Below are 12,845 nucleotides of genomic sequence, written 5' to 3' on the forward strand. Positions count from 1 at the left end.
ATCTGGGAAAATGTGAAGTCAGTTTTTTACTGAATGCTCTTTCATTGGTGCCTTTCAGGAAGCTTGTGATGCACTCTGTAAAACATTTTAGCAACTAATGACTCTTTGAATTTTAATACAAGCATTTGTGCAGAGTGTTGTGTATGCTGCACATTTGAATGAGCCCTGAAATAACCATTCAGTTTTCAGGTATGTCTTATGTTGCTTTGATTGCAGCCATTGCTTCCTATTCCCACTGTGGCGGCTGGGAATGCTAACAGTTCTAACCCTTTGAAACTTTTTGATGAAAAGAAGAATAAAGTGGGTATTTTTAACAAGGTAGAGCTGTTCAAAGTCTTGTTGAGTGTAATTCTGCTCTTCTCAAAGTATGTGATGGTCTTTGTCATTCAGGATAAAGCTTACATTCGCGCTACTGGGAGAGTTTTGACTGTCTTGTGCTCGCTCTCCTCCTCAGGCGGGCTGCTCCCTCGGCTGAATTCTCAGTGGACCGGAGCCGTCATCTCATGTCCTTCCTGACCATGTTAGGCCCGAGTCCGGACTGGAATGTGGGTCTGTCTGCAGAGGACTTGTGTACCAAGGAGTGCGGCTGGGCCCAGAAGGTGGTGCAGGATATGATCCCGTGGGACGCCGGCACCGACAGCGGGGTGACGTACGAGGTGAAGGAAACATCCGCGCATGCAATCATCCAGATGTTAAATACAAAATCAAGCCTCTGTGTCTCTCGATTAGTTTGCCACAAACATCCACAGCACACACAATATATCGAGTCATTTATCATCCCCTGTCACACAATTTGTTTAACTCTTGTTTCATTTGCAGTGTTTTTTAGATATAAGTGCAGTAAGGTCTCCAGGGGAACACATTACTTGGAAATCATTAATATTTTGCAGATGAAATTAATGAATCGTTGCTCTCAAATTGACCAAAAGAAATGGATTTAATTCTGGAAGGAAAGTCTTTATTACCGTGAGCCAACAAAAGCTGCAGTGTCCCCCATGTGGTGACTCAGCTGGAGTTCTGAGCCGGTAGACATCAGGGTGTTTCTGGTCTTTCTTCCACCGTTCTCCGACCTGCACAACCCGTCTGCTTCGCTCTCGTCGCCTGCTGAGGCTTACCCTTGCACTCGCATTTTGACCTTGTCATCGTTTTGACCTCCTCCTCTTCATCTGCCTGTCAGCCCACATTCGCAATCACTTTCTCACTCTCACCTCTTCACATGCTGCCGGGCTGCGGGCGTTCAAGTGCCATCTCCCGTCCAATTCTCCTCTAACAGCCTTGAACAATGTTCCTCCCTCCCGGCCGTCGCTCCGAGGTGCCGTCTGCGGCGTGCTCGGTGCCTCCAGCCAGCGCCGACAGATTAGGCTTTATGTTTGACCAAATTCTGTGACTACATTTGCAAAACCTTTGGCTGATACCTTCACGCTCACAAGATAAACCCACTGAACTGTACTCCCTTGTTTTTTTTGGCCAGCCTCTGAAATAATATTACTTAATCTCCTCCTCCTCCTCCTGTTTTTTCTCACTGTCTTGCATGTGTTTGCTCGCTCAAACTAGGTTACTCAGGATTAAATCTCACGATGTGCGTTTGTAAAACTTTTTTGTAAAAAGAATAATCATGTGCAGCAGTCGTTTCCAAGCTGTCTGCGTATTATAAATGTGTGAGAGAGCCGAGGGAGAAACACGAGGCAGGGCTGCTGCACGTGGTGAAAGGAACAAGCGCTCGGAGAACAGCGGGAAATGAAGTATTAGAGTTTGACCCATTGATTGGCCCACCTGTCAACACAGTCAGCGATAGCATCCGCGGCAGCGGCCGTTCCAAACCACTCATACCGGCTGTTTGGATCACTTAAAGCCCTCGGTGCCTGATGGCCACAATCACCATTAGCAGTCATTCTCCTTCCTTCAATACTTAACTCGCTCACATCTGAACATACAGCCGCGCCTTTTATGATTCCATGTCAATCGAATTTGAAAACGTTATCGCCATTCCTGCAAGAACGATGATAACATAGATGTTTTTATCTCTCGCCTGTGAATCGTCGTATTTTGTTCGATGTACCATAAAAAAACATACAATTTGGGCATGAAGATATATTCTGAGGTGGGATTAAAGATGTTCGAGAAAGTCTGCAGGACGTCAAGGAAGAAAACATTGTTTTTTTCCGCAACTAATAGAAGGATCTTTGAAGACTTCCATATGCATTATTGTGAGTATGTGTGTGTGTGTGTGTGTGTGTGTGTGTGTGTGTGTGTGTGTGTGTGTGTGTGTGTGTGTGTGTGTATGTGTGTGCGTGTGACTTTGGCCCTCTGGCTCTCTGTAGTTCAAGCTGTAAAAAGCACAGCTCTGTAACAAAACAATGATCTCCGTCCTTTATCTCATTAATTTCACTGTACCTTTTAATTAGCGGCTACTCATTACCCTTCCCCTCGTTTTCGTGTCCCTCCTCAAAGTAAAGAGTTTCCCTCCTCGTCTCCGGTTTGTTTTTCGGTGTGGCCTCAGCGGGGGAGCGGTGAAGAATGAGTTGGTCTCCTGCCTCCAGACTGCCTCTGGCTGTGGTGCTTCTATCAGCCTCATGCTGGCAGACCTTTACTGTTGACTAATAAGAGCATCTCCCATAAAAAACTACAATGGTCTTCCACAGCTGCTCTCCGACTTTGAAACTTGTCCTTCGTGGGACTTTTGTGTTGAGTAACTTTGGGTGACTTTGTTCTCTTTGTACTTGTGCACATGTATTTTTCAAAAAAAAAAAAAAAAAAAAACTGAGTGTGTTATTTTTGAAATCCCCAAAACCCACTGCTTTGTGGCTCATGTGTGTGTTCGCTCTCTTTTTGTGTCTTTGTGCTTCTTTTAGTCTCCCAACAAGCCCACAGCACCTCAGGACAAAATCCGTCCCCTGACCAGCCTGGATCATCCACAGAGCCCTTTTTATGATCCTGAGGGGGGCGCTATCACTCCTGTGGCCAGGGTGGTGGTGGAGCGTATTGCCAGAAAGGTCTGACCTTTTTTTTTTTCTCCTATTCTTAATGTTTGTATGTAAATACAGTTCATTGATAGTTCTGGTGAGACAGGAATTAACTCTTGAGTTAATTTTAGTGGACTTGATGAGTATTGAATATGTTAAAGCACAGCGCAGTGTGAAAACTCAATCATTGATCCTATTGACCAAAGCAAACAAAAAGACTCTAACAGTAAAGTTTATATTAAATTTGAACAGAAGGTTAAAAATATTCAAGGAACAACTCACCAGGTTGGCTGAGTACAAAGCCAACTTTATTATTCAAATTATGAAAATACTTTTTCAGTGATCAAAACTGATCCAATGGAATGTCAATGTCAGTCATAAACAGTTTCAAGATGTAGTGTCCTCCAAGTGTGACAACGTGAGACTGCATTATTTATAATAACTTCTTGAATTTCTTTTTAAAAGAAAGAAAAAGAAGCAAGAAAAGCAAGAACCAGTCTCCATGAACTGATGACTAAAATAGCAATATGATCTGTTTCACTTCAGTCATGATTGTATTTCGCAGTACTTCAGCCAAACGTGGGGAAAAAGCATTTTATCTTAAAAGTGTTGAAACACAAATCCTGATGGAATCCATACAAAAATAGATTGTTCCTCCTGATAATGTAATAGTTGATGAACCACACAGAGCTGGAAGGGATCAAGGGGTAGCAGTCCTTCAGTGACACCTAGAGGCAGCTGAGAGCACTTTAAAGGGTTTCTGTGCTTGACTTTTTTTGTGGTTAATTATAATACTCTACTTCGAGATGCAGACCGTGACACACCCAGATTACAAATGCAGAGCATATTCGTTCGGATTAAAGGCTGCGAATTGGAAACCGTCTGAAAGGAAGGCCGGGGGTCTTCTGTTTGTGTGTCCGCAGGGCGAACAGTGTAACATTGTGCCAGACAATGTGGACGACATCGTTGCCGACATCGCCCAGGAGGAGAAGGAGGAAGGTCTGTATTCCATTTTCACTCTCTTTCTCAAACAAAAACACACAAGATTGAAAGCACACAGAGCAGCGTTTTAAAGCGTGCCCCCTTCCCCTCTTCCACCATGCAGACGACACCCCTGAGACGTGCATCTACTCCAACTGGTCTCCGTGGTCGGCCTGCAGCTCGGCCACGTGTGAAAAGGGCAAGCGGATGAGACAGAGGATGCTGAAGGCCCAGCTGGACCTCAGCGTCCCTTGTCCTCACACTCAGGATTTCGAGCCGTGCATGGGGCCTGGCTGCAGCGACGAGGGTGAGTGTGCTTCTGATTAAGGTCAGAGTTCTGGCTTTAAAAACAGAATATATTACGAATGAAAAACAGCAGAAATAATTAATGTTTTCCAAAGATTCAGCAGCCAAGAAGTACTTTAAGACCACTTAAATCTCTGTGATAATGATTGTATCTGTTCATGTTTGGCCGCGCAACAAACCAAAGGCATATCTGCGGCTGCAATTCAGTGAGAGCAGAAAAGGAAGAGGAGTTCTTTGTTTATATGACAGGCTTTTAAATTTTACAGCAAGGTGAGGTAAACTGGAAGAGGTAATTAAATATAAAAGCAAATGATAATTCACTTAGGAAATGTCTGCTCGTCGTTCAAGGTTTTTCTTTTTTTTCTTCAAATCTTTTCATCTCTTCATGATTTTTATTTTCATTCTGCGCACAGCGATTCTTGCCTGAGGGTGCGAGTCCATGCAGCTTAGTCATCCTGTCTCTTAGTGTTCAGCAGTGTGTGCTCATCCAACACATAACAAAACATAATTACTTTGATTAGCAGAAAAAAAACCCCAGTGAGTCAAAATTCCTTTTGACCAACACGTCAATAACAAGCGCGGGTTATTTAATACACTGTAATGTACCGATGATTAGATGAGGTAATGAAGGATCCAGACACCATTTCCCATTCAGGATCATCAATAGGACTACTCTCCATATAGAGCTTAAAAGCCCTCACTTATTCACTTTCAGAACTATATTTACATAACGTTATTCAGTAATATGTTACAAACTGCTGTACAGGGAATACAATAGATTACCTCACTACTCATAAATATGATCAAATAAGGAGAAGAGCAATACAATGAATCGCGATGAACAACAGTAAAACTAGCAAAGTTTTCTAAATTAGTCAGAGTTCTGCCTCTTGAGGAACCAGACCATGAAAAACTTAACAGTTTCAAATAAACTGACTCCAGAGTTTATCTTGATGCCTTCTGGACGCCGGTATTATGCTCCAGCTAGGAAAACTAATCGTTTTTCAAACTCTTTTGTGCCTTCTGCAATCAAATTATTGAATTCCAGCTCCTAAATTGTTTATTGTATTGCTTGTTTTAATATCGTTCAACCTGAGTTCCACTTGTGGTTAAACTGGACTGTCTCATGTTGTATTTACGTGTGAAACGACTCGAGATGTGCTGCAAACAATTTGCCCTTTGGGATTAATAAAGTTTTCTGAATCTGAATCTGAATCTAAAAACCCTCTTTCCTTCGTCACACTCTGCTCTTATTCGTTGAATCCTTTATCGCTAAAGAGACAAAACAATGTATGTCTGTTTAAAATAGGCTGCTTCCTCACCTGTAGGGCAACCAGGTTACATCTTAAACTCAGTTTAATAGAAACACTGTGCTTGAATGAATAACAAACAGTAAACACAAATTTGTACTATTATTGTTATATTGAAACCTCCATCCATCCATCCATCCATCCATCCATTCATCCGTCCATCCATCCATCTTTTGCCATCTCAAGGTAAACAGAAACAGACAGCCACAGACACACATTCACAGCTGAAGACAATTTAACTTCAAAAGCATGTTTTGGGACTGTTGGGGGGGAAACAAGTTTCTCTCATTATGAGGTGACAGTGTTTGTCACTACACCACTGAATTTATTCAACAGAGATTTTTTTTCTTCTTCTGTTTTTTTCCATTTGTTTTTCTTGCTCCTGTTTGACTCTGAGCATCAGAGATTCACACCTAACCTTTGGACGAAGGTGTGTGGTGGGATGAAGAGATTTGAGAGGAATTGGAAGCAGCCGTTCTTCGCTTTTTCTTTTTCTTTAAACCTCATCACAAAAGGATCGGTCACACTGTCAGTGGTCATGAGGCTGATCCGTTGCTTCCATTACTTCACCACTACAGGTGTCCATTGTGTTCTTTGTATTCATTGTGTTATGACATGATTATTTCTCAGCCAACAAAGGCCGCTAGTGGCTGGAACACAGGCTGGATTATTGGAAAGAAATGTGTTTCGGCTAATCTGACCTTTAAGTTAATCGAGCGAGGGTTTTGCAGTTGGAAGGTTGCAGGTTTGATCCTCCCGTCTGGTCAAATGGACGAACCGAGTGCCTTGGATGGCAGCTGCCTCCATTAGTGTGTGAATGGGTGAATGTGATTGACAGTGTAAAGTGTTTTAAGGCTGCTCAAGCTGTTGAAAAGTGCTATGTAAGTTAAATCCATTTACCATTTGTAGTTGCTTTGTTGTGATTTTTTTTTTGAAATAAAGTATGTTTTGTATTTTTTTTTTTTTGTCTTTCTTTGTTATTCAAGTTGTTTTTGAGAGAGATTTTGCACATAATTAGAGAGCCTGGTCACATTTTGGACTCAAAGCAGGGATTGATTGTGTGCCTGAAAAGAAGGAGGAGTTCACCAACTTTTAATCACAGCTGACATTTATATACCAGTCAGCTTCGGAGCTGTTGCTTGGAGACATTTTTGCAGGTTTACTGGGTGCAACATGGATTGTTTTCTCTTTTTCATGTTGTAGTCATTATTTTTCAGAATAGAAACAGCTGTGAGTTGCTGGAGACGTGTTTCTCCTTCTCTGAACAATGGATTGATAATAAATTGTACTTAATGCTCTAAAGTGCTAATAAATGCTGGTATTAAAGCGGCTCACATTTAGACGAAAAATACTGTTGTGTTCGGAATTTAATCACCGGGCAGTTTCATTTGGATTTTTTTCCGTTTGCTTCCAGGGTCGTATTAGATAAATATTGTAACAACTTGAATGAGAAATCCCTCCTCGTGGATACTTTAGATGCTCTTCAACACACTGTAATCTCTTGCTCTCCTGTTCGGGCTTATTTATTGTGGGCTTTATTTAAACCTTGCTGGATTCTTCACAGAGACTTTCATAATTACAATAACAGCTAGAAATAAATTTAAGAAAGTGCTTGCAATTACCCCTCCTAATTAGTTGCTGTCATGAGTTTGGATCGTTCAGTGCAAAGAAACTTCGATTTATATTGTGCAAGACCAATTTGTGCTTGGTGTGAAGCATGTGGTGAATAAACAGTTATGTTCCCAAACTAAATTGTGACGTCTTCATGTTTTTCTCCCGTGAAGACGCGTCCACCTGCATGATGTCGGAGTGGATCACCTGGTCTCCCTGCAGCATGTCCTGTGGGATGGGCACGCGCTCACGAGAGCGCTACGTCAAACAGTTTCCCGACGACGGCTCAATCTGCACGCTGCCCACAGAGGAGACTGAGAACTGCGCGGTCAACGAGGAATGCTGTGAGTTTTAAAGTTTATTCCGTCTCATCTGGACTGCGGTCTCACTGGGCGGCCCATAAAAATTTTAAGAAATCGATTAATTCATGACAGTTTACTTTTCAATCACATTCATTTAGTACTTTGCACATATCTCAAGAATGTAGCGATGAACTATCTGTTGGTCACGAGTCAGATATCACCTGGAGAGCACAAGCATGTTGCACACTGAGCAACAGTTGCGCCACAGTTTTGTAAGGAAATTGAGAACTCCTGACCATAAATGTAGGGTCAGACATCAGATCAGGAAAAACAAAAATCAAGAAGCTGCTGCATGAAGACCAGACCGACCCGCTGAGCTCTCAATTCTCATTTCCTGCAGTTTCGAATTGAAATGATCATCACGATACTAGTTTTCTCTGAAACTTTTGCAATTTTCTGAAAATACAATTGACATGTTTGCAAGGTCCAGCTACGTTTTTATGTCTTATAATCCAAATTCGTAGGTAATGTCAAACAACGCTGTTGAACTGTACTCGGCCGTTCTCTGTTGTTCTCAGCTCCCAGCAGTTGCCTGGTTACAGAGTGGGGTGAATGGGACGTCTGCAGTGCCACTTGTGGTCTTGGCATGAAGAGGAGGGAGCGCATGGTGAAGATGCCTCCTGCAGACGGCTCCATTTGTGGGGCGGAGGTTCTAGAAGTGGAGAAGTGCATGATGCCTGAATGTCGTGAGTAGAAAAAACTAATGTAATAACTATCCTGACCCCTCCTACTCTACAAATCTATTGAAAACTGTTTCTTTATGCAAGTGGGAACAGAAGCCTAAGTGCAAACAAGCAAACCCACATGTGAATTCCCTGTAGTAAATGTCTGAACTTGGATTGAAGAGGACATTTCCTCAGTGAGTTTACAACTATTTGTCCTCCTGTGACAACAATGCCGAGCGGTTGCCACGTCCGTGCCTGCATTTACAATTCTGTTTGAAAAGATGCAATTCTATTGGTATGTAACGCGTATGTGTGTGTATACGCTGTGTGACAATACGCGTCTCATGCAGACACCATTCCCTGCATGCTGACGCCGTGGTCTGACTGGAGTGACTGCAGTGTGACCTGTGGGAAGGGCCTGAGGACGCGGCAGCGCATGCTCAAGTCGCCAGTGGAGCTGGGCGAGTGCACAGAAGAGTTAGAGCAGGTGGAGAAGTGCATGCTGCCAGAGTGCCGTGAGTAGAAGACACCCTTACGCACCTACACAAACACTTAACATCAACATGTACAATTTATGACAATTCACGTAAATACCGTCTTTCTTCTGAACGCTGGGGTCTTGCTGCAAAAAAGAGCGTGAGACAACACACACATTCAGATTTGATCAGTAATATAAACCATCCCAACAGATTAACTACTGCATCAAGTTTCAAGTTTCAGTTGGCTGGATCATCGATCATCTCTATGCTTTGTCCACCTCCACCTCCGGGTCGCGTGGTGTGTAGGAGTAAAGGCAGGATATACGGAGGACAGGTCACCACTGCTAACACACGCATGCACACACACACACCAATTAACCTCAAACTCAAATGGCTGTTTGTGGACCGTGGGAGGAAACAGGAATACCTGGAGAAAATGCATGCTGGGACAGGCACAACATGCTCAAAGGTAAAGGATTATAATTAAAAATTAAGGCTTTGTTTGTATCAAAACGGCCACAAACGTACGTATACGTATTCCACCTACGTGAACGCTGATCGACTAATGAGGTGCCCTGGGGATCGCATCTGAAAGACACACAAAATAACATGCGTATTCAAATTAGCAAATTTCTCTTGGCTGAGAGAGATTAATGATGAATGTGTAATGTTTAAATATATAACATTTGGTTGTTTTCTCCACCAAAATGTCGATTCTCAGCTCCAGGTTCATTCTCTCACCAGAGCGCTATGGCAAGAGAATGAACACAGAACCAGTGTGGTTTCCAGCCAAAACCCTCATTTGAGCCCTCATTTTCACATAATGTCACTGTTTGTGTTATTTTTAGTAAATGAGCTGCAACACGCGCATAAATTGAAAGCACGGCCAGAGCAAACTTTCTGCAGGATCTTATTAAATCAGGTCCTCAGTGTGCCGACATTCTTGCATGGTCAAAACAGCAGCCTGCGTCTAAAGGGAACTCAGACTAAGAGCAGCTCGGAAAAACTGCAGCGTTACGGCCAAAAAAACCTGCAGGAGCACCTAATGAAGGCAGAAACAAAAGCCTGAGTGCAGACTGCAGGGAAAACACAAAACAAGGAAAGGATTACATACCTGGAAAGCTTAGCATTCAAGTAATTAGTGATTTGTGAACAGCGTTGGTGCCTGAGAAGCATATGTCTCATGGAAGAGACGCAAAACCTACATCACCGCTAGAATGGAGGTGGATCCAACCTGCTGTGTTTTGTTTATGGTGGAAACTTGGCTGATATCATGTAATCCTCCCCTCATAGTGAATAAAGCTACTTGACATCACGTCAATAAACATCAGATAAATATCTTCTGGGGCCGCACGGTGGCGCAGTGGTTAGCGCTCTTGCCTCACAGCAAGAAGGTCCTGGGTTCAAATACCGGCCGGGGCTCAGGGCCTTTCTGTGTGGAGTTTGCATGTTCTCCCCGTGTGTGCGTGGGTTCCCTCCGGGTACTCCGGCTTCCTCCCACGGTCCAAAAACATGCATGGTAGGTTAATTGATCACCCTAAATTGCCCCTAGGTATGAATGTGTGAGTGAACGGTTGTTTGTCTATATATGTCAGCCCTGCGACAGACTGGCGAACTGTCCAGGGTGTACCCCGCCTTCGCCCACAGCAGCTGGGATTGGCTCCAGCCACCTGCGACCCCGAAAGGGATAAAGCAGCAGAAAATGAATGAATGAATGAATAAATATCTTCTGAATGTAATCAAAGCGGGCGCGTCACGGCTCACACACTGAGAGTAAAACTAATCCAAAACTCAGCCTCACCAGAAGTTGTCGATTTGTTGGATTTCTAATATATTCCCACTAAAAGATATTGTTGTCAGAGTTTTACCTATAGAAAATAAATTCCATTTCTTGATATGTGCTGGTTTTTGGCTTTAGCTTTAAAAGTGGGAGCTAACGTTTATCTTTGAACATTTATTTTGTCTGAAAGGCATTAATACATTTATTCCATGATTTTCTTTCCTAAAATATTGAGGTCTCAAGCTTTGCGTTTTACTGCCTCCACACTTTTCCTGTCATCCCTTTCTGCTTTCATCGCAAATGGACCCCTCATTGTTAGGATGTCATTTTATGTCAATGTATGAATCGGTTTGAAGTTGATCAGAAATTGCCACTGGAATGTATTTTCATCAAGGTCTCTGCAACTTTTTGTCACATTTTGTAAAGTGTGCGTCACTCTGACTTTCTTTCCGACCGTGCCCGTCTCCACAGCCATCGACTGTGTCATGTCAGAGTGGACCGAGTGGTCCGAGTGCAACAAGTCCTGTGGCAAGGGTCACACGATCCGGACGCGCATGGTGACAATGGAGCCCCAGTTTGGTGGAGATCCCTGTCCTGAAACCATCCAGAGGAAGAAGTGTAAGATCAGGAAGTGCAACCGAGGACAGGGCAACAGCGACGAGAAGAAGCGACGCAAGGAACAGCGTGAGAAGAGGAGGAGCAAACAGGGACGAACCGAGAGCGCCTCCGACCATCCAGGTTAGGGGCCCGTTTCATTCCCGTCAATCAGTCTCACAAAAACACACAGGTGATTAAAAATAGTCCTCTGACGCTCGCTCTCTTTCTTGATGTCTGTCTTTCAGGGTGTAGAATGAGGCCGTGGTCCAGTTGGACAGAGTGCTCTAAGATATGCGCCGGCGGTGTTCAAGAGCGACACATGATCGTGAAGCAGAGGTTCAAAACCGCCCAGCTGTCCAGCTGTAAGGACAGGAAGGAGATCAGGGCCTGCAACGTTCACCCCTGCTAGGAAGGAGGGAGGCAGCGGGGGTGGTGCGGACGGGAGGAGAGGGTGGGGTAGATGACAGTGAGGAGGAGGAGAAGGCGCGCTGTCACATAACAACCCAATGCACTCTGTTTAGGGCTGAAATGATACATTAATGAATCTGTATTGGTTAAATCCAGAGTTTAGTTTTTTTTTTTGTTTTTTTTTCTCAAGAGAAAACAAAAGATCTCCCTGGAAAACCCTGGATTTAAACTCGGCTGATTCTTCTGTGCTTTCAAACTAGCTCTGAAACACATCTGACTTTTGCAACATTACTGTAAACTTGTCGTGGTATAAAATATCTTTGAAATTATAATAATTATGAACAATAAATTGATTTATTAATAAAAAAATAAATAAAGTTATATCTTGTGGTATCCTTAGGTAGTACTTCCAGACTTCAAAGCACAGGTGCCCAGCCATTCCAGTGTTTTATATGCCTTCAAATGTTCAGTTGTTTCTAGAATACAGAACGCCCGTTAACTTTTTACCCAGCTATATTGTTGTACATGTAGATGCACCACAGTTGACATCTATATGATTTTGAACATTGTTAGAAAATGTTGTTATTTTTTTCCAGTGGAATTTTTTGATAAGAATGTGTCCCAAGACCAAAGTCTTGTGTAGGTGTTTTGTAGATGTTCCTCCTTCCTTTTTCTTTATCTCTGTTCCTCTAACATATTAATATTTTGGAATAATATCACCTTTACAATAAAAGTAAATGTGACAACTTGTCACATGGATCTGTCTTTTTCTTCAGGGAAATGAGATGCGGTGCGGTCAGCCCTCAGTTTCCACTAGATGGCGACGGCAAGTCTCAAATGTAAGAAACTGGTCGTTCCTGAGGCTGTCTGTCTGCTCAGCACTGTGAGGAACTGACTTCCCTCTCAACTCTCTGTACTAACACCCTTCAGCCACAAGAGGGCAGTGTGATGTGCAGTGATTGCATTTATGATGACGGTCTGTTCATTTTGTTCGTTTGGTGATTTGATTTGCAAATGACACTGAAAGCTGTCTGAAACTGATTAAGATCATTTGCAGCACATCGCCATTAATGTGGCACCAAGCTCCTCATCGCAGCTGGTTGATCAGGGAAGTCATTTTTGCAAGATCCCTCCTCCCCAGCAAAACAGCATTCACTCTCCCTTCCCACACCAAGGGTTTGTTCTTTGGTGAAGGTTGGAGAGCAGCGAGTTTTCCTGCTCTCTGAGACCTCCGAGGAATCGTGCACCCTCCTCTCTTGTGTAATGGGTGGGGGGAAGGGACGGTGTCAGGCTCTCACTGGAGCTCTGGGGACAGGGGTGAAAAATTCAATACACACATCACAATGCCATTCCTGTTTCCATGCCAACACAACCACACATGGG

The 12,845-nt window shown here is 43.3% G+C and overlaps 1 protein-coding gene across 1 annotated transcript in view; it reads left to right on the plus strand.

Annotated features, from left to right (window-relative positions):
* spon1a (spondin 1a) overlaps positions 1-12,215 on the plus strand; it is a 70,004-nt gene extending 57,789 nt beyond the window's left edge. Inside the window, exons 8-16 of the mRNA XM_030088908.1 lie at positions 455-656; positions 2,853-2,993; positions 3,887-3,962; positions 4,069-4,251; positions 7,345-7,515; positions 8,052-8,219; positions 8,549-8,713; positions 10,929-11,195; positions 11,300-12,215. Of these exons, the coding sequence (XP_029944768.1) occupies positions 455-656; positions 2,853-2,993; positions 3,887-3,962; positions 4,069-4,251; positions 7,345-7,515; positions 8,052-8,219; positions 8,549-8,713; positions 10,929-11,195; positions 11,300-11,463 (1,537 nt within the window). The 3' untranslated portion in view covers positions 11,464-12,215. The remainder of the gene's footprint in view (positions 1-454; positions 657-2,852; positions 2,994-3,886; positions 3,963-4,068; positions 4,252-7,344; positions 7,516-8,051; positions 8,220-8,548; positions 8,714-10,928; positions 11,196-11,299) is intronic.
* Positions 12,216-12,845: the final 630 nt, after the last annotated feature.

Source organism: Salarias fasciatus, chromosome 1 (assembly GCF_902148845.1).
Source record: "Salarias fasciatus chromosome 1, fSalaFa1.1, whole genome shotgun sequence".
Lineage (NCBI taxonomy): Eukaryota > Metazoa > Chordata > Actinopteri > Blenniiformes > Blenniidae > Salarias > Salarias fasciatus.